Genomic DNA, 21,651 nt, shown 5'->3' with positions numbered 1-21,651 from the left:
GTGAAAAGAAGAGAGGCAAACAGCCAAGGAGAAAAGGAAAAACATAAGCATCTGAATGCAGAGTTCCACAGAATAGTAAGAAGAGATAAGAAAGCCTTCTTCAGCGATCAATGCAAAGAAATAGAGGAAAAGAACAGAATGGGAAAGACTAGAGATCTCTTCAAGAAAATTAGAGCTACCAAGGGAACATTTCATGCAAAGATGGGCTTGATAAAGGACAGAAATGGTATGGACCTAACAGAAGCAAAAGATATTAAGAAGAGATGGCAAGAATACACAGAAGAACTGTACAAAAAAGATCTTCACGACCCGGATAATCACGATGGTGTGATCACTAACCTAGAGCTAGACATCCTGGAATGTGAAGTCAAGTGGGCCTTAGAAAGCATCACTACGAACAAAGCTAGTGGAGGTGATGGAATTCCAGTTGAGCTATTTCAAATCCTGAAAGATGATGCTGTGAAAGTGCTGCACTTAATATGCCAGTAAATTTGGAAAACTCAGCAGTGGCCACAGGACTGGAGAAGGTCAGTTTTCATTCCAATCCCAAAGAAAGGCAATGCCAAAGAATGCTCAAACTACTGCACAATTGCACTCATCTCACACGCTAGTAAAGTAATGCTCAAAATTCTCCAAGCCAGGCTTCAGCAATACGTGAACCGTGAACTCCCTGATGTTCAAGCTGGTTTTAGAAAAGGCAGAGGAACCAGAGATCAAATTGCCAACATCCGCTGGATCATGGAAAAAGCAAGAGAGTTCCAGAAAAACATCTATTTCTGCTTTATTGACTATGCCAAAGCCTTTGACTGTGTGGATCACAATAAACTGTGGAAAATTCTGAAAGAGATGGAAATACCAGACCACCTGACCTGCCTCTTAAGAAATCTGTACACAGGTCAGGAAGCAACAGTTCGAACTGGACATGGAACAACAGACTGGTTCCAAATAGGAAAAGGAGTATGTCAAGGCTGTATATTGTCACCCTGCTTATTTAACTTATGTGCAGAGTACATCATGAGAAACGCTAGACTGGAAGAAACACAAGCTGGAATCAAGATTGCCGGGAGAAATATCAATAACCTCAGATATGCAGATGACACCACCCTTATGGCAGAAAGTGAAGAGGAACTAAAAAGCCTCTTGATGAAAGTGAAAGAGGAGAGTGAAGAAGTTGGTTTAAAGCTCAACATTCAGAAAACGAAGATCATGGCATCCGGTCCCATCACTTCATGGGAAATCGATGGGGAAACAGTGGAAACAGTGTCAGACTTTATTTTTTGGGGCTCCAAAATCACTGCAGATGGTTATTGCAGCCATAAAATTAAAAGACGCTTACTCCTTGGAAGAAAAGTTATGAGCAACCTAGATAGTATATTCAAAAGCAGAGACATTACTTTGCCGACTAAGGTCCGTCTAGTCAAGGCTATGGTTTTTCCTGTGGTCATGTATGGATGTGAGAGTTGGACTGTGAAGAAGGCTGAGCGCCGAAGAATTGATGTTTCTGAACTGTGGTGTTGGAGAAGACTCTTGAGAGTCCCTTGGACTGCAAGGAGATCCAACCAGTCCATTCTGAAGGAGATCAGTCCTGGGATTTCTTTGGAAGGAATGATGCTAAAGCTGAAGCTCCAGTACTTTGGTCACCTCATGCGAAGAGTTGACTCATTGGAAAAGACTTCGATGCTGGGAGGGATTGGGGGCAGGAGAAGAAGGGGACAACAGAGGATGAGATGGCTGGATGGCATCACGGACTCGATGGACGTGAGTCTGAGTGAACTCCGGGAGATGGTGATGGACAGGGAGGCCTGGCGTGCTGCGATTCATGGGGTCGCAAAGAGTCGGACATGACTGAGTGACTGAACTGAACTGAACTGCACACTCTGGAGTGTGGAAGGGAGAGATTTCCACGTGACAGTGAAAGAGATACTCGGGAAGTGACTGGGAAAGAAGGGAAGAAGGCAAAGAGAAGGCAGAGACGTTAGTGGAACATAAAGATGTTTCAGTAGAGAAGGAATGTCTGAGCACACTCATTTACTCAGCTTAACTCACAGGGCACTTACTAGACTGCAGGTACTGAAAAAGACACTGGTAATATCCTCGAGATGGGATAGAAGCAGAGAGGGTCAGAGGGCCAAGTCAAGAGAGGTATTATAGGTGAAATGAGAATTGAGTTGCATTTTGAAGAAAAAGTAGGAATTCAATAAGGTGAGGTCTGGTGTGGGTGTCAGGGATGGAGGAAGAGAAGGAAGGAAAAAAATTCTAGGTGGAAGGGCCAGACTCCGTAAAGACACACAGGAATAAAACAATGCAAAGCTGACTGGAGCAGAGAAGAGCTAAAGGCAGATGAGTCTAGAGAGGTTGTGGGGAGGGTGGGACAGATCATAAAGGGTTTTTTGTGTTAGAAATTTCAACGTGAATAATTTATTATTCTGTGCTAGGCACTGTGGTAAGTACTTGTATGCATTAGCCCACTTAATCCTCCCAACAATCTCATGAAAGGGGCACTATTATTATGAATATCCCTATTTTATAAATGGGAAAACCGAGTCTGTAGACTGTTAGAAATAATCAAAATGAAATTGAAAGTGGCTAAAGTCACACAGCAATATGCTATAGATTAAAAAAAATAACATCTAATTAGAAACTCTAAAGTCTATAAATATTGAGTCAGAGAAAATTAGCCTTGATAGAAAAGAATCAATACAAAAACTGAAACCACAGCGGCCTAAACTGCACATTGTAAATTTTGTAACTAACTAAAATTTGATGGGAAAATAAAGTATTTTTCCCAAAGTATATATATGGAAAAATTGACCTAGAAAAATTGAACTTGTGCCTTGGACACAAAGAAACATTCACAGTGGGAGAAGGAAGCTTGGTAAAGCTTATTATATACAAAAGCCAATTGATAAAAAATTTTTTTTTTACTAAAGAATTCAGAAGGAAGAGAGTCTATTCCAAAGAAAATAATTTTGGTAAAGTGCAAAAATAAATGCTGAAAGTTTCAAAGCAGTTTAATTGTGTGCTATAGAGCACTGAATATGGAATGAAATTGGCTTAATGGGATTTGTTTTGCAAGCATGAAATTATATATATAGAGACATATACATGTTACAGATAATGACAATATTAGCATGATTTTGTAAATATATTTGAAACTGTAAATACGGGTTCCTTGGGGTCCAAATCATGTGATAAAATGTTCTTTACTTGGCTGCCATGGCCTAAGAGAGGGGGGAGGGGAGGCTCTTGCAAGGATTGGAGAGGGAGGGAGGTGGAAAATTAGACCAAGGACCTTTGAGAAGGATCTTGAGAGTGGGGGATTTGGGCATTTAGGACAGGAGGGAATGTCTTAAAAGAATGCGTTTGTGAGCCAGAGACGGGTTTGGGTCACATTTCTACTAGCGTCCACTGCCGTCAGCTGTCTTTACCACCTACACTGCTGGAGCCCAGAGACTTTCTTATACATTGGTTAGGAAGAAGGACAAATGAGTTCTTTCAAAGTACGAAGGAATGGCCGGGAAGGACATGCCTTCCAAGATGGGAAAGAACATGAGCTTCTGGGGTGGGGGGCGGGGAGGCGTGTGAGTGGTCTGAAGGAGGCTCCTGGCTTCCTGGGGTCAGCGCAGAACGAGTGGGCGTACCCGAGCATGAAGCTTTGTGATGCTTTGTGTGGGTGACTCTCAGTGGACAAAGGACCATTCAGAGTTTCTTGATTTATTCATAATGTCGCCTTTACAATCAGCCCTCATTTCTCATTCACATTTCATCGTCATAAGAGCATTTAAAAATCTATAGATATCACAACTGCTGCTGATTGACTTTAATACTTTAGCATTAATTCAAATGTGAAAAAATTTAAAATAGTGAGCCTGTGCTATTAGTTTCTAGCAGTATTTCCATATTACTTAAAAGCATACAACATTTAACTCTATGCCCAAGTTAATAGTTTTTTGTATATAGTATCTGTGCTGCGCTGTACTGAGTCGCTCAGTTGTGTCCAGCCCTGCAATCCCATGGACTGTTTCAATGTTAAAATTTGAATTCTAAGGCTGTTTACTAAGAACGTTAAACTATCAAAGTATAAGGTATACAAAGCTATAGAGAAATAAGAAATGCACTTCTTTGAATAGGCTACATACATAAAGTATGATCTCTTTGAAAGACATTCATTAATACATTCATTCATTCAAGAAATTTACCTGAATGTCCACTGTGTGAAAGGCACCAGGCTAGGAGCTGTGGAAATGATGATGAGTAAGGCACAATCCTGCCCTTCAGGACTTTATAAACTAGTAAAATTTTTCAAGGTACTCTCTAACAAGTGAGCTACAAGTGATTTCTAATGTAGAGAGGAGCAAATACTTTTTGCATTGAGTGTTAGTTTAGTTGTCTTTGCAAAAGCTTCTTTCTTCTCATAATACGCGGCCTCATTAACAAACACTGGGTACACGGTTTGGTCTCCACCCAATGAAATAGTCTTTCCATCAAGAGTTAAAAACACAGGATCCTCAGGGTGCAAGGGTTTCCAATCTTGATCCTTTCAGGAAACAACATACATAAATTATATTTGGTTTTTCTCCTACTTTACAAATTGTATACTGGAAAAGAATATGAGAAAGGACGTATATGTATATATCTATCTCTATGTATTCATCTATGTAACTGAATCACTTTGCTGTACACCAGAAACTAACACAACATTGTAAATCAACTATACGTAGTAGTAGTGTTAGTTGCTTAGTCGTGTCTGACTCTTTGCAACCCCCATGGACTGTAGCCCACCAGGCTCCTCTGTCCATGGGATTTTCCAGGCAAGAATGCTGGAGTGGGTTGCCATCCCCTTCTCCAGAGGGTCTTCCCGACCCAGGGATCAAACCGGGTCTCCTGCATTGCAGGCAGATTCTTTACAGTATGAGCTACAGGGTAGTCCCATCAAAAAATCAACTACACTTCAATAAAAAAATAAATTAAAAAATTCTTATGTCAGGCTCTAGACAACCAAAAGGACAGCATTATCTTCTTTTAAAAGAGACAAGTTAGAGGTATGTGACTAAACTGAGACTGAGCAGTTTGTTTTGGCAGCAGTTTTAAGAGTTCCCCTTTTTATTTTTATAACTGCCACATGATCAGAGTCTGCTTTGGTATCAAGTTCACCTTGAATGTTGCTGAAGAGGTTTATAATATCAAAAACCAAAACTACATGCACATGTTCTCAAGTGCAAATTTTATCTCTTGCTAGCTGAAGTTAAATTCCGCTCAGCAAAATTTAGGAAATATTCATTAAGAATCTTCTGACATTCTACTGTTGGGGATAAAAAATGAGTGACCTTGTGCCTGCATGCTAGATGGCTCTATTCTGGTGGGGATTGGTGGGAGAAGGTGGGGATGGGCTGGGAAAAGTCTGGGAAAAGCACAAGATAGGTGAATATTTCCTATACGTGTTCCCACATTATGATAATAACTGAATCATTTAAGAGGTTCACAATCTTTATCTTTCTGTCCTTTAAAACACTGCCTTTAGGCTCCTTCAAGTTTCCACCTGGATCCCACTAAGGCACAAAGCTGGATCTGCTCCACTAATCTGTATTTTGGGGCAGGCTGCTTTATTAAGTCAGAGAAGGCAATGGCACCCCACTCCAGTACTCTTGCCTGGAAAATCCCATGGAGGGGGGAGCCTGGTAGGCTGCAGTCCATGGGGTCACTAAGAGTCGGATGACTGAGTGACTTCACTTTCACTTTTCACTTTCATGAATTGGAGAAGGAAATGGCAACCCACTCCAGTGTTCTTGCCTGGAGAATCCCAGGGATGGGGAGCCTGGTGGGCTGCAGTCTAGGGGGTCGCACAGAGTCGGATATGACTGAAGTGACTTAGCAGCAGCAGCAGCAGCTTTATTAAGTTGTAAGTCTGAATGACTATCATTAGGGTCATTAAATAGCAGTCTGAACCGGACCAGTGGTTTCCCACTCTAATTACACGGGCCAATAAGATCAGATTATCCCAGAGAGGGGACCCGGCGTTGTTATTCTCTAAAAGGCGCTGTAGGCAATGCGCCTCCAGGGTTGACTGCACCAGGCTAGACAATCCATTGGTTCTCTTCCATTTCTGAGGTCTGCTAGTGTGTGGGGAGATGGATGTTTTAGCTTTTTAGAATCTTAGCTCCTCTCTGCTTTTACCTCTGCCTCTTCCAGATTTAAACTTCCTATTCTTTCCTACGAGCCTATTCTTCCCCTTCATTACACCATTATTGATCAAACCAGACAAAGAGCAGATAGTTACTGGGGTCTTGAGGGGTCAGGGAAAAAAGGCAGAAAACATTCCAAAGGCGGAGGTTCTGATTGGTTTGCTCTCACTTTTACAGTAGTGATGACAGGGAGGTGGTAGCTCAACTGCAAAGAACCTTCATTCTGGATCTGCCATCAGTAACTACAGGACGGTGGGAAGGATCTAATTTCTGAGTCTCCATTTTCTTACATTAAAATAGATATGATAATTCTTACCCATTGCACTTAAAGCAGGAATTTCATGTTCTCTGACCCCCATCCACATCTCATTATTCTGTTATAGCATCTGGTTATCTTCATTTCAAGACCACAGTTTAGACTTTAGTATATCTAGACTATAAGTTCCACATGAATATAAACCATATTCATTGATGTACCTCCAGAGCCTGCACAGGATTTACTCCAAAAATACTCACTCAGCGATGATCTGAATACCTTATCTAGGCTAAAGTGTTTTTGAGAACATCTATTGAGGAAACTCACATATGTAAAATGCTAAATGGACTGTTAAGTGTTAGTCGCTCAGTCACGTCCGACTCTTTGCAACCCCGTGGACTGTAGCCAGCCAGGCTCTGCTGTCCATGGGATTCTATAGGCCAGAATACTGGAGGTGGTAGCCATATCCTCCTCCAGGGCATCTTCCTGACCCAGGGACTGAACCAGGGTCTCCTGCATTGCAAGCAGATTCTTTACCGTCTGAGTCACCACGGACTGTAAAGTTCTACTCAAAACTGCGAGCATGCTCAGTTATGTCCGACTCTTTGCAAACCCATGGACTGTAGCCTGCCAGGCTTCTCTGTCCATGAGATTTCCATGGCAAGAATACTAGACTGGGTTGCCATTTCCTCTTCCAGGGGATCTTCCCAACTCAGAGATTGAACCCACGTCTCCTCTGTCTCCTGCACTGGCAGGTAGATTCTCTGCCACTGAGCCACCTGGGAATCCCTCCATTCATTATTTTGAATATTTAAAAGAAATAGTAACCATTACCTGAAGTTTAGGGTGGATAATAGCAGCAATTTCTCCACTTTCATTCCTGGGATAATCAACTTTCTCCATTATTTTATAGACTTCAATAGCACAGGGAGGAAATTCTTTTCCTGTGACAAAATAAATAAATAAATATAAATAGCAACTAAAAAAAAAAAAAAACCACTCCTGATAAAAGGGAAGTTTATGCTTCAAAAAAGGAAAAACCAAAAACTGAAAACAGACAGCTATAGGGAGAACACAGTATCTTTTTTGCTTTTAAACCATTTTATTGTGAAAGTACATAAAACACAATTTCACCCAGAAGTAGGATTGCTGGGATCATATGGTAATCCTATTTTTAATTTTTTGAGGAACCTCTATGCTGTTTTCCATAGCAGCTGCACCGACTTAGATTCCCACCAGTAGTGCATAAGAGTTCCCTTTTCTCCATATCTTCAAAAATATAACTTATTTCTTGTTTTTTGATAATAGCCATTCTAAAAGGAGTGAGCTGATATCTTATTATGTTTTTTTAATATTTTATCTTATTTTTTATTGGGGTATAGTTGCTTTTCAATGTTGTGTTTCTGCTGCACAATGAAGTGAATCAGCTATACATATACAAGTAGCCCTGGTCTCCTAGCTCTCTTTCCCACCCCACTGGCCCATCTTGCCCACCTAGGTCACCGGGGAGCACTGAGCTGAGCTCCCTGAGCTATACCGTAGGTTCCCACTAGCTATATGTTTTACGCATGGTAGTGTGCACACGTCAATCCTGATCTCCCACTCCATCCTACCCTCTTCCCCTCTCATTACGGTTTTGATTTTAATTTCCCTGGTGACTAATGATGTGGAACAGTTTTTCATGTCTGTTGGCCATCTGTATGTCTTCTCTGGAAAAATGTCTATTCAGATCTTCTGCTCATTTTTAAATCAGTATTTTTTTTTTTTTTTACTATTGGGTTGTATGAGTTCTTTATATATTTTGAATATTAGTGACTTATCAGATATATAATTTGCAAATATTTTCTTCTGTTTAGTAGATTGTATTTTCACTCTGTTGATGGTGTCCTTTGCTGTGCAGAAGCTTTTAGTCTAACGTAGTCGCATTTATTTTTGCCTTTGTTGCTTCTAATTTTGGTGTCAGATTCAAAAAATTGCCAAGACCTATACCTATTTCAGGAAGCTCACTGCCTATGTTTTCTTCTATATGTTTTATAGTTTCAGTTCTTATGTTCAAGTCTTTAATCCATTTTGAGTTAATTTTTGTGTATGGTCTTTAAAATAGTGGTCATTTCATTCTTTTGTACCTAGCTGTCCAATTTCCCCAATACCCCTTATTGAAGAGACTGCCCCTTCTCCACCATAGATTCTTTGCTCCTTTGTTGTATATTAATTGACCATATATACATGAGTTTATTTCTGGGCTCTCCACTCCATTCCATTGATCTGTGTGTGTTTTTATGTCAACATTATATGGCTTAATTACAACAGCTTTGTAATATGAAGTTGGGGGCATTCCTGGTGGCTCAGCTGATAAAGAATCCACCTGCAATGTGGGAGACCTGGGTTCAATCCCTGGGTTGGGAAGGTCCACTGGAGTAGGCAACAGTTACCCACTTCAGTATTCTGGCCTAGATAATTCCATGGATTATATAGTTCAAGGGGGTCACAAAGAGACAGACATGACTGAGTGACTTTCACTTTCACTTTGAAGTCAGGGAAGTGTGATGCCTCCAGCTTTGCTCCTCTTTCTCAAGATTCTTTGAGAATAGCTTTGGCTACTCGGGGTCTTATATTGCTCCGTAAAATTTTAGTTAAGGATATTCACAACAACACTAAACCAAAGGATGTTCTTGAATGATTCCTACCAGCACTGGGTCCACAAGTACACAGCGGTTGGACAGAGGTGGAAAGCAGACCTTAAAAGTCAGAGCCGGGGAGAGAGAGGCTTGGAATGAGAGTCAGGACACCTGTGCTCTAATCTCCCAGCTGTGTCAACTTAAGCAACATGCTTAACTTCCCGATGCTCACTTTCTTTACCTGTCAGATGAAGGTTTCACATCAGTTCATCTTGGAGGGCCCCTTCCAGCTCTGACATCCTGTGATTGTGTAACTTCAGGAGGACGTTCAGCAGGTTAGATGACTTTGCCATTGTGCTCCTCCTCTTAACTAAGTATGTTAAACATCTGGGCAGCTCTTGAACAGTGAGATACTGGGATATAGTCAGTCTGCCCATAGTGGAGTGAAACTTACAATGCTGCAGCAACATTAAACAACCCAGTGCCCAGAAACTTGGAAAAGGGGTAGTTTACGTTTCTACCAGGCTACCTCTGAATAAACAGGATGAACTCTCACCCAGCACAGAGCCTACAGTGTGCTATGGTTGCAATCCGAAGGAAAATCTCCTTTCCCCTTAGTGCAGAAAGCGCAGCCAGGGTGGGATTCAGATATCCCACCATCACTTCTGTACCAGTTTGCTTCCCCTGCATAATATGCTATGCCAGAACTTTGTGGCATAAAACAACACTCTAGTTTAGCTCATGATTCTGTGGCTTGGTTGGGCAGTCCCTCTGGTCTAGGCTGGACTGGCTGATTTCTAACTGGCTTGCTTATGCATTTGCGGTGAGCTGGCAGATCAGCAGGAGGTGGATGATCTAAGATGACTTTGCTGTCATATCTGGGCATTTGATGGGCCCTCAGCTGGAGCTGCGGAGAAGGCAATGGCACCCCACTCCAGTACTCTTGCCTGGAAAATCCCATGGATGGAGGAGCCTGGTAGGCTGCAGTCCATGGGGTCGCTGAGAGTTGGACACGACTCAGTGACTTCACTTTCACTGTTCACTTTCATGCACTGGAGAAGGAAATGGCAACCCACTCCAGTGTTCTTGCCTGGAGAATCCCAGGGACGGGGAGCCTGTTGGGCTGCCGTCTATGGGGTCGCACAGAGTCGGACAAGACTGAAGCGACTTAGCAGCAGCAGCAGCAGCAGCAGCTGGAGCTGCAGAACTATTGGCTGGGAGGCCTCAGTCTTCAGCCTCATGGGCTTGTATCACCCAGCAGGCTAGGTGAGCTGATTCACAAGATGACAGTGCAGGTTCCTAAGAGCAGCGAGACAGCAAGCCCCAACACGCAAGTTCTTTTCAAATCTCTTCTGTGGTATAAAACACGTCACATGGCCAAGCCAGATCCAGGTGGTAGGAAAACAGACTCTATCTCTAGCTAGGACATGGAAGCAGGGAAGGGAAGAATTTGTGGCCATTTTTACAATTTACCAAATCGTCCGAGATGAAGACAGAAACATCAGATGTCATTTCTTTAAACCAGAAGGTCCACTGGGAGGAAAGAAGAAAGTGGTAGAACACAAAGGAACATGCTTTTGCTACTTAGAATCTCAGAGCTGGAATGACTCTCAAACGCTTAACTTCCACTGATGCTTGAATATTCTCTGTATCTTTCTGGCTAAGTGCTCATCTTGGCCCTGCTTGAACAGCCTCACAAAGTGTGGTCTGTTCCACTGTCGGTCAGCTTTGTTAATCAGAAATTTCTGTCCTTAGATAACATTATCCCACAGACTCTATTCTGCCCTCCGAGTCACAGAAAACTTGTCTAATTCCTTTCCAATATGACACTTCTGAAACTCTAAAATAAAATTGGCTTTAAGACTCCTTTTTGCCAGTCTAAGCACCTTTAATTTTATCAACCAGCACTCAAATATTGTCACATACACGAGGATACATGTGAACGTATTCTGTAAACTGAACTTCTATGTGCATCCTTGGGATTATTTTTATTATGGTTTTCAAACTCTTCAACATTCTCAATCATCTCCTTAGCTAACCTCTACAATAAGATGTTTCTCCTGAAGTATGTATTCAGAATTTATTCACAGGTCTCCCTAAGCGTTTATTCAAGGCAGAAAAGAGATTATTTTCCCAATCTAATGGGAGAAAATGGTTTTGTATTTTAATTTGCATTTCTGACTACTAGTGATATTGGACATCTTTTCATCTGTTTATTGGACATCTGTATTTCTTGGTATTTCTTTGCTTTTTAAAATGGACATTAATAGGAAAATGAGGATTTCATTTGTGAAACTATTTGGTAGCTGCTTTTCTTGAATGTGTCTACACTGGTCATTGAAGAATGGCTGAGATGATTAAATTTTTTTTAAAAAACAACCTAATATCACAAACGTGGCAAATTTGACCTAGGGCCCATTGTTATTTCAGCGTTTAGTAGTATAAGTCATTATGTGTACTCCATCTCATCTTCCTTTCCTGATTTATTTGCACACACACAAGCTAACAATGAAAGAAACAATTTCTGCCTACTACTTACCTTCATTGAAACTGTGTATAAAATCAAGAGCATGTTTAATCATTTTTCTCATTTGATCTAGAATATCAGCTCTCAGAACCCCCTGAGGCTGGGGACCAACTTCTATACCTAGGTACAGAAGGGGAGATAGTCACATTTCATGTGTTAGAATAGAAGATTGAGCATTTTCAAACTTCAAGATCTAGAATTGCATCATTAAAAATGATTAAAAAGGCAGACCATGTAGCATAATGGAAAATATGAGACATAATATTGGGCAGTAAATAAAGCAGAACATTTACAAGTTATATGCATAGTAAATAAAGACTGGGAGAGAACATAAGAAAATCAAAGAGTTGTGTTATAGTAGTAAGATCTCGTAGGTCTTTTTTCTCTAAATTTCCTTCAATGTTGTCAAAATATTTAAAAATCATAATACAGTAAAAGGAGCAGACAACTTTATATTGACAAAATAGTAAGTGACCACAAAGAGACACTGTCATAGACACAGCTTGTAGGAGAAAACACATCTATTTAGTAATAGAAAGCTAAACTAAACAAGCCATGGATTTAAGTCAAACGACAATCTATGTGACCCTGGAGCCATAGTCTTGCCTTTAACATAACAACCCAACCTGCCATGATAGTCAATGGTTTTAGTTTTCTGTGGAAAAAAACCTGTATTCATTTCTTCTCATTGCAATAAAATTAATTCCCATACCATCAGGTCTACTTCCTGTGGCTGTCAAGCATTCTTCCATAAACCTACAAAATATTTTTCTCTAAACCACTTATCTAGTCCTTTCCCTCCTGTCCAAGTCTCCCACACTGTTATCATTACAATCATCACCTTATTCATTTATAAAACTATTTACCAATACAACATCATCCAATCCTTTCCATCAATTCATATACATTCTTTTCCATCTATCCTGTTTTCACCCACTTCTGTTATTTCCTCATTCACAAAATCTTACTGTATTCTCTTTTATCTTCATTTTTCATTTTTGTGTTTAGCTTTTCTGGATATATGTTTGGGCATATATTTAAGAATATGGTATAACTGTGGCTAAGGTATGCATCAATGCCTAAATGATTGGTAAATATGTGAAAATGTGTTTGTGGATATGTCTGTCTGCGTTCTGTACAAGGTATTATTGCTTCCCTACCCAAAATTCATTCCATCTACTCCTTGCTGACAGAGTCCTGATTTTGGCTGGGTTTCCAACTCAGGGGTAAACACAGAACAGTTTTGCTCAATCACAGTACTCCATCAGCCCTAGTAGTTAACTGAAGAGTGCATATATGACTCGGTTCTGAATAACTGGCCACAACAGAAGGTCCACAGGGGAGTTCCTGGGAGTCTCCTTTCTTCCACCAGATACTGCCATGTTGCACATGATGCTTGAAATTACAGTGCACATCTTGTGCCACCTAAAGTCATGTTGTTGTTCCTTATGGCCTTCCAGGGGATTTCTCAGGCAAGAATACTGAAGTGGACTGCTATTTCCTTCTCCACAGGATCTTCCTCACCCAGGGATTGAACTCATGACTCCTACATTGGCAGGTGGATTCTTTACCGCTGAGCCACCAGGGATGTCCATCTAAAGTCACAGAATTATTACAAAATACTGAGCTGGAGAGAGTGTCTCTCTGATCTTAAGTGTCCCCTCTGCCCATGACTGGATGATATAAAAATATTCCAAATAATATAGTAAAGTAGGGATAATATTTCTAATTATTTATAATGATCTTAATATTCCCCCACACTGAAGCGTTTGAAAGATTTGGCTCTGTTTTCAGAGGAATGGTTTTGTTGTTGTTTTTTTTTTTTTGCCACACTACATGAAGGACCTTAATTCCCCAGCCAGGTATCAAACCCAGGCACCCTGCAGTAGAGGGGCAGAGTCTCAACCACTGAACCACCAGGGAAGTCCCGGGATCCATTTTTAAGAGCCAAATATATCAATAGATATTCGTTCTAGCTAAGAGCAACTTTGCCCATAAATGTAATAAACCAAAGCCTGGAGAAATCTTATGCTTTATTTGGTGTCATATATCTTTATTTTTAAGCACTTGGTTTGTTTGAAATAATTACCTACACTTGGTCATTTAGCTTGCCTCAACTGATCCTTTGATTATGCACCAAAATTATCAAAAACCAAATAACCAAGATAACTTTAAATCTGCTTCTAAGTTGTGTTGCTGTTGTTCAGTCGCTAACTCATGTCCAACTCTTTGTGACCCCATGGACTGCAAGACAATAGCAATTTTAAGGATTACAGTGTGGTCTGCAAACAACGATGCTAGTACGTCACTCAGAAATGAGAATGGAATGTAGAAAAAAAGAGACTGTCGGAGAGGGTGTATGAGAGTGCAAGCCTGTGTGCTGGAAGTTACCAGAAGGTAAAGACAAATTCACAGCTCAGTAACTGACAGGGAAAACAGGTGAATAGATAATAAACACAGGTTATCAGAGACTCTACTGCAAAGCAGAGGCTAAGAGGGATGCTGGGAGAGAATTTTCCATGGGTCGTCTGTATTTCTGCATGTCTTGCCAGCGAGATACTGACTGCCTTGGCTCTAGATTATTGTTTTAAGAATTTTGTACAGTGGATACCCTTGGAAGATAGGGGTGGTGTCTTGCTTGAGCAAAAAGCAGGTTGCTTACTGCTCATTATAAAAGACTCAAATTCCCTTAGCTCAGTGCTTCTTTCTGGAATGTAGAAAGTTGGTCAATGAAAGTGAGGAAATCTGATATAGTTAGAGACAGCCTGGGGATAGTTTGCTTATTACTTGACAATTATAAGCCATAATGATAAGCAAAGTAGCTGCAAATAGTCTTTAAATTAATTTTCTCAGAGTTTCATCTCAGACATATTTTGTTTAGCTGTGACAGTGGGAAATGTGACTTACCAACAGGATACTTGGCTATAGAACGAGCGGTTGCATATTTGAGAGAAGGATGCTCAATAAGGTAAACATAGCAGGCTAATGGAGCCAAAGACGTCTGAAAAGAATTCAAAACATGTTCTTATTATGTAAAGACCATATGCCTTGTTCTCTTTGCTTTTATGTTTAACTTCATCAACTAAGATTAGTAAGACAACTTTTTGAAACACATTCTAAACTCCAACTACATATAAAATTAGATTATATGTAACTTTCTGGATAAAATGTATATTAAACAATTCTCCAGAACCACGAACAAAGTATATGAATAAATTCTTCTGAAAGGCTTTCGTTATTTTTGTTTTCATCACTTGTTACACTGAGTATTTAGCTTACTATGGGTCTCTTAAGGAATTCTGTTTCTACCCGTGTGGGCCAGGTCTCTAGAGGTGGCAAGTAACTCCCCAACTTATCTGAATAATTCAAGACAGGCCGCTTGGTTTCGATGACAATGGCAGCATACAAAGGATCCAGCTCTCCCTTCAATGGGCAACAAAGATACTGCATCATGATCTCTTACCAGAACTACTATCTAGTCAATGTCACTAATTCAAGGAAGCAAAAATAATAGTTAATCCTTACTATCTGCTACAGGCACTCAGCTAAATGCATTAACAATTTTTTTCTTATGTAAGGCTTATTATGGGCTTCCCTGGTGGCTCAGATGGTAAAGCGTCTGCCCGCAATGCGGGAGACCGGGGTTCGATTCCTGGGTCCGGAAGATCCCCTGGAGAAGGAAATGGCAATCCACTCCAGCACTCTTGCCTGGAAAATCCCATGGATGGAGGAGCCTGATAGGCTACAGTCCATGGGGTCGCAAAGAGTCGGACACGACTGAGTGACTTCACTTTCACTTGGGGTAGCTGTTGTTATTATGCCAATTTTATAAAACAAGGAAAGCAAGGAAGTTGATTATCTTGTTCAAGGTTAGCAAGTGAGAAAAGCAGGATTTGAACCCAGGTACTGGCTATATGGGTCGCATATTTTTCATTAAATCATACTAGCTCACACTAGCGCTCTGGAAGGAAGGCTATTCATTACATAGAGATAATCATACAGTTTATTATTTGTGTTTTGCTTGACAGTTATTTTCTAGCAGTTTTTCTTGTTATAGGCACTGGACTGCTGATTTTTTCATCTTGTAGATTTCTGAGCCTTAAGATGATTAGCTATATGAAGTACCGAAAGATCAGATGTATATTGGGGTATATGAATCAAATGGAGACAAAGACAGGGCTAAAGACAGTCAATCTTTTTAATCATTGGTCTTTAGTCAACATTAAATGACTATCTTTTAAGCTTCTGAATTCTGTAATTGAGCCACTTCAACCACTTCAAAATTTTGGTATTAATTTTACTGAAAAACTTATGATTACTGCCATAGTCTTAATAAAAGATCTAAAATTTTATAGACACAGTTATTCATATGTTCTATTATTTTTTCATTATATTTATTATTTTGCTCATTTCTTCTCCTTTTCTTCTGCCTGTCACTGCTACTTCTATTCTGGTGCTCCCTTCAGCCCCCCATTTCTCTTGGACCCTCCCTCCCCACCCTTTTCTGGTTATTTCAACATCTATAATCAACTTAAAATTACAGGTCCTAGGCTAACTTGTAAATTAATAACATTGACATTACCTTAATATAATGAAACATCTGAATTAAAAAGTCATTCCTGGAATCTTCAAGAATAAGAGTGCACCCCATGTTAGAAGTAGTGTTGTGAAGGTCAAAAATAATGTCATAGGAATCTTCACTGTCTTTTGGACCAAATAAATGATTGATTTCTTGAGCCTTTCTCACTTCATATGGCAAATCCTCTGACTTTTTTTTGCTGTTATTAGCAGAAAGAAAAAGATTAACAATACCTGTAGCTAAGATAACATAAATATACAATGAGAACACAGTATATTAGAAACCTGGCACCAAACCTTTAATATGAAAAACCTCGGAGGGAAGGGGAACTTTATTTCAAAATTTTATAAATGAAAAATTACATTTTCCCTTCTGTTTGATTCCAAGTCATGTTGCATTGACACGCTTGCAAATAATAGTTCATTTATGTGGCTGGTCACAGGAAAGACATTTCAAACAATTTATCATTTGACTTCAACTCTGAATGAAATTCACCCATTAATTTAATCGAGAGTCCCTTAGTAGTTAAGTGCACTGGGCTATAATGAAGCTAGAGCATCGAATGCACCTATTATTTTTTTACACTCTAGCTATTTCTAGTGCACAAGAATAGTCAAACTTAGGAGCTCACATCATCTCAGGGATTCTTAAGTGATTCTAGGACCCACTAGTGGTCCAGGGTCAAGGTTTACAGAGAAGAGTCTGGGTACCCTGTGAAAATGCAAAACATTGCAGGTATATGCATATATGCATTTTTCTAGGATGAGGGTTGATATTTTTTATTGAATTCTCAAATGAGTCTCTACCTGTTGCCCCCCACCTCCAACCTCAACGGTTAGGATACATTTTTTTTCTTAATGTACATGATAATTTAAATTTATTTTTCTCATGAAAGCATTCAACATTTCCCTATAATTCCATTTATTGCTATTCTCTGACTATTTTTGTTAGCATCTTCAAAAGACCTACAGTTTGCACCTGAGTAATTCTTGCCTGGAGCAATCAAGAAATTGGAGCAGCAGTTTTTCAACTATGAAGAAAAGCTGCATACTAAGGCTAGTGCAGTGGGAAGGCTGGGGCTTCCCTGGTAGCTCAGCTGGTAAAGAATCCACCTGCAATGAAGGAGACCCTGGTTTGATTCCTAGGTCGGGTCCCCTGGAGAAAGGATAGGCTACCCACTCCAGTATTCTCGGGCTTCCCTGATAGCTCAGATGGTAAAGAATCTCCCTGCAATGTGGGAGACCTGGGTTTGATCTCTGGATTGGGAAGATTCTCTGGAGGAGGGCATGGCAACCCACTCCAGTATTCTTGCCTGGAGAAGCCACATGGAAAGAGGAGCCTGGAGGGCTATAGTCTGTGGGATCGCAAAGAGTCAAACACTGAGCGACTAAACACAGCACAATGGGAAGACAGAAGTCTGTGGCCTTTATGATATCACTGAGCCACTGTACCTGCCTGGACTGCCTACCTCTGGAAAGAAACCCTTATTTGTTTAAGTCATTGTTTTCAGATTTCTATTATAAGCAACCAGATAGTTCCTAAAGGCTACATGCGTGTGTATGTGTGTGCAGGCTAAGTCACTTCAGACATGTTCTTTGTGACCCTATGGACTGTAGCCCTCCAGGCTCCTCTGTCCATAGGATTCTTCAAGCAAGAATACTGGAGTGGATTGCCATGCCCTCCTCCAGGGGATCTTTCTGACCCAGGGATCAAACCTGCATCCCTTATGTCTCCTATATTTGTAGGTGAGTTCTTTACCACTGATCCCCTGGCGGTTCAGTCAGAAGAGTCTGCCTGCAATGCAGGAGACCTGGGTTCAATCCCTGGATCAGCAAGATCCCCTGGAGGAGGAAATGGCTACCCTCTCCAGTATTCTTGCCTGGAGAATTCCATGGACAGAGGAGCCTGGTGGGCTGCAGTCCATGGGGTCCCAAAGAGTCGGACACGACTGAGTGACTAACACTTTGTTTACCACTAGTGCCACCTGGGAAGCCCAAAGGCTACAAATGCACTTTAAAAGTTAATTAATGCCACAACTCCTTAAGTTCCTCCCTCCTTGCCACAACTGACTTGCTTCTCCTTCTCCCCCATGTAGGTAAAGGACACCACCAGCTACTCAGGTGCTCAGAGTCAAGAAATGATGTCCTGAAAGATAATAAACATCTATTCAGTACATGAACAACTGAAAGATTTAGTAACCCACTAGATGTAGGGAATAAAGAATGTGGAAGGTTCTAAGATGATTTCCACAAGTGATTAGTGGGTAATGGTGACATCACTGAGGTGAGGAATACAGGGAAAGCAGCAAAGTTTAGGAGAAGGAGGATGGGAGAAGGCAATTGACTAATCTATCTCATAAGTTTCCATAAACACCCTGAAAAAACACTGTCCAGCCTCTGATAAATGTTAGATATAAGAAGTAGAAAGTGAGTTTAATTTAAAACACTACTCTCATTGAAATGCAAGCCACTGAGTGGTCATAATAAGAAAACTCAATCTAGTTCATTTCAGAGTTATTTGGCAAATTAACATGCCAACTAAAAGTTATTCTTCAAGAAATCTTTAGTGGTAATGTAAGAGTTAGTTAATACATATTTTAGGTGAATAGATAAACCTTAATCGTGTTGATATAACCTCAGTCATGAATATAAGGCATGTTTGAATTTAACATTTATGTTGGCAAAAATATGGTTCAATATGTAAGCTATGCTGCTGCTGCTGCTAAGTCACTTCAGTCATGTTCGACTCTGTACAACCCCATAGACTGCAGCCCGCCAGGCTCCCTGTCCCCAGGATTATCCAGGCAAGAATACTGGAGTGGGTTGCCATTTCCTTCTCCAATGCATAAAAGCGAAAAGTGGAAGTGAAGTTGCTCAGTTGTGTCCAACTCTTAGCAACCCCATGGACTGCAGCCTACCAGGTTCCTCTGTCCATGGGATTCTCCAGGCAAGAGGACTGGAGTGAGGTGCCATTGTCTTCTCCTATGTAAGCTATGACTAATATATAATTGCCCCAGAGAATGTATTCCATAAAGTGAGGCAAATTTGTAAAAATATAGTAGCCATCTTTTGATCTGTGATGAGATTAAAGTAACTCTTTAAACTCAAAACAGGATTTAATAGAAAATGAGTATATAAAACAGTGTTATATTAGTTGTTGCTGGGCATGACTTGTATCTTAGCTTGTCATCTGTTAGCTCATTGAGAGCAGAAACCATTTTGTACATAACTTTGTATTCCCACAGGATCTGGCACAGTGCCCCATGAAGAGTAGGTGTTTAATAATATTTTCATGTAAATGAAAGAAGTGGTAAAAAGCTTAGAGGCCTAAATATCTACAGGAGTAGCTACAATGATGTAAACAAAGGCAAAAATAATAAGGACATAGAGCGTTATGACTGTATACACTATATGTAATGTATCATCAGCTCTAATTTAAATTCAGAAAATTCAGGTCTCAGGGAACCACTGCTGAAGGTAGTACATGTACTCTTCAGATCACAGAGCAGTCTAATGTTTTCTGATGATGGTCATTTATTCACTCTTTCATTAAACAAACATTAGCTGAAACATTACACTTTTCTTAACTAGAACTTCACGCACTACCAAAATATAGTTGCAAAAAACGTAGTAGTGAATCACCTAGAAAGCTGAAAAATATGTACCTAAGCATAGCGGTCAAATATTAATTCAATGCAAAAGATTTATTAAATCTGTTTCTTTAAAGATATGATTTAAAAATAAAAACCTTTGTTATTTGTTGTCCCAGTCTAGATAGAATATATTAAAAAAAATAAATCAGTTAAGAAGTGTCTGATGTTTAAAAAAGTTTATAAAAGAGTACATGAATGTCCAGTTTAGGTAATTAATTCATCACATAGTATGACTAAAAGTGAAAGTGATCTTATTCACAATAGCGATTCTATGTATGAACATGAGTATCATGTATACACATGTGCTTTCATACATACTACTTTTCACACACACACACACAAACACACGTGTGCATGTGCACACATACAACACAAAATATAGTCTTACCCAAGATTTTCAGGGTCAAAAACTCGATTCAGGTCACAGTCAATATATCTGGTGCACTTCTTCACTGCTCTTGGGTTGGTGATAAATGGTTTTACCTCCAGCCCTGTTCTTTGAATCTCAGTGCTGTTCTCCAGCCAGTGCTTAACTAGAAATACTCCTGTTAGTTCATTCCCGTGAGTTCCTCCAAAGATAGCCACCTTTTTTATAGGGTCTTCAGCAACGTGACAAGAAGTCATTTTTGTCAAGTAGGTTTATCTGATTTCGGCAATTCAGAAGAGAGGAGATCAAAGAAAACTTAATTTCTTAAGCAAAGTTTAGAAACTTAAATCTAAATGAGACTTGAACCTAAGTGCAAAGTTCAGACTTCTCTTGAGTGGAGTATATTTTAATTTTCTGTTACAAGTTCTGAGCTCTGTTTATTATAGGGATACTCCCTTCTTTAGCCCTGCCCTTTACCATATTCGGGTTAAAATATGCAGAGATCAACTAGAGATGCAGCTGTTTACTTTAACTTCTAACTCCCTCAAATGGTCGGTAGATCTCAATGCAATAATAAGTTAGCATCTCACACTTACGCGAAACTTCTGCTTTCTCTTTAGCCAGAATGTTTTCTAACAGTGTTTTCACGATTATTCGTGGTAGTAAAAATAGATTACACTTTTCTTATCCTCAAAAATATAAAATAAAAGACTGGCCCATAGTATGCATCTTATTATTCAATATTTATATTTCTGCTTAAAACCATTTCTTCTCTGAAATGAGTTCAGGCCCTATTTATCTTCTGAGGGCATCTGAATTTTAGCTCTATAAACAGCCAATGGCAGATCCTCAGAGAACTCCTCTGGAACCACTATCCTTTCTTTTTCTTTATTTTCAGTACATTAAATTTATTCATAAAAAATCCTCAAAAATGTACACTTTTTCTTTTTTAACATAGTAAAACACAAAACTCTCAATTGAACTGACATTTTTAATTCAAAATCAAATTAGCAGAATATTAAATACTTGAGAATCTTTTAAAAATATAAAGTTACATGCAATTTTGTAGAACTGACATAAAAGAATGGATCAAAAATGGGAGAATATTCCTTCATTCCTAAAAAGAAAATATGTCCAGTAGAAGCTGTGAAGATGCTTGGGTACACAGTTTCTTCAGTTGTAGTACCAAAGCCTGTCTTTGTGAATCTAAGAACTTTATGCATGTGAACGGCTTCTTACAACAGCAGGATGGACTGGCTGGCGTTCCCCTCCCTCCAATTACAGTGCAGTATTATAACACTGACCTTTGGCCTCCAATCAGCATAGTACATAGTTTGTGAGTGCTGATTAAAGATACTCACTATGGTTTAGAGCCTCAGGACTTTTCAGTAAGTGAGCCTCTTCAGAACCCATGACTAAATGTCACCTGCCTCATTTTTGGGGCATCATCTGTGCTTTGGAAAGTACAGC

At 39.8% G+C, this 21,651-nt stretch overlaps 1 protein-coding gene across 1 annotated transcript; it reads right to left on the bottom strand.

Moving 5' to 3' along the window:
• Positions 1-4,339: 4,339 nt before the first annotated feature.
• Positions 4,340-20,438, bottom strand: ASPA (aspartoacylase). The gene is made up of 6 exons (XM_052658662.1): positions 20,203-20,438; positions 16,166-16,361; positions 14,491-14,584; positions 11,596-11,703; positions 7,273-7,382; positions 4,340-4,537 (listed from the first exon to the last, which is right to left on the bottom strand). Exons 1-6 carry the CDS (start codon positions 20,436-20,438, stop codon positions 4,340-4,342), a joined length of 942 nt encoding a protein of 313 aa, XP_052514622.1.
• Between the last annotated feature and the right edge of the window lie 1,213 nt (positions 20,439-21,651).

Source organism: Budorcas taxicolor, chromosome 19, assembly GCF_023091745.1.
Source record: "Budorcas taxicolor isolate Tak-1 chromosome 19, Takin1.1, whole genome shotgun sequence".
NCBI lineage: Eukaryota > Metazoa > Chordata > Mammalia > Artiodactyla > Bovidae > Budorcas > Budorcas taxicolor.
This window is presented reverse-complemented; position numbering and strand designations above follow the sequence as displayed.

Bases quoted from the DNA above. Each gene is read 5' to 3' on its own strand.
- ASPA (XM_052658662.1), bottom strand. From the start codon at position 20,438: ATGACTTCTTGTCACGTTGCTGAAGACCCTATAAAAAAGGTGGCTATC. The intron at 16,362-20,202 runs GTAAGACTATAT...TGCTAATAACAG, and splicing joins TTTGACCCTGAAAATCTTGG to CAAAAAAAAGTCAGAGGATT. The intron at 4,538-7,272 runs GTAATGGTTACT...GTTTCCTGAAAG, and splicing joins TTATCCACCCTAAACTTCAG to GATCAAGATTGGAAACCCTT.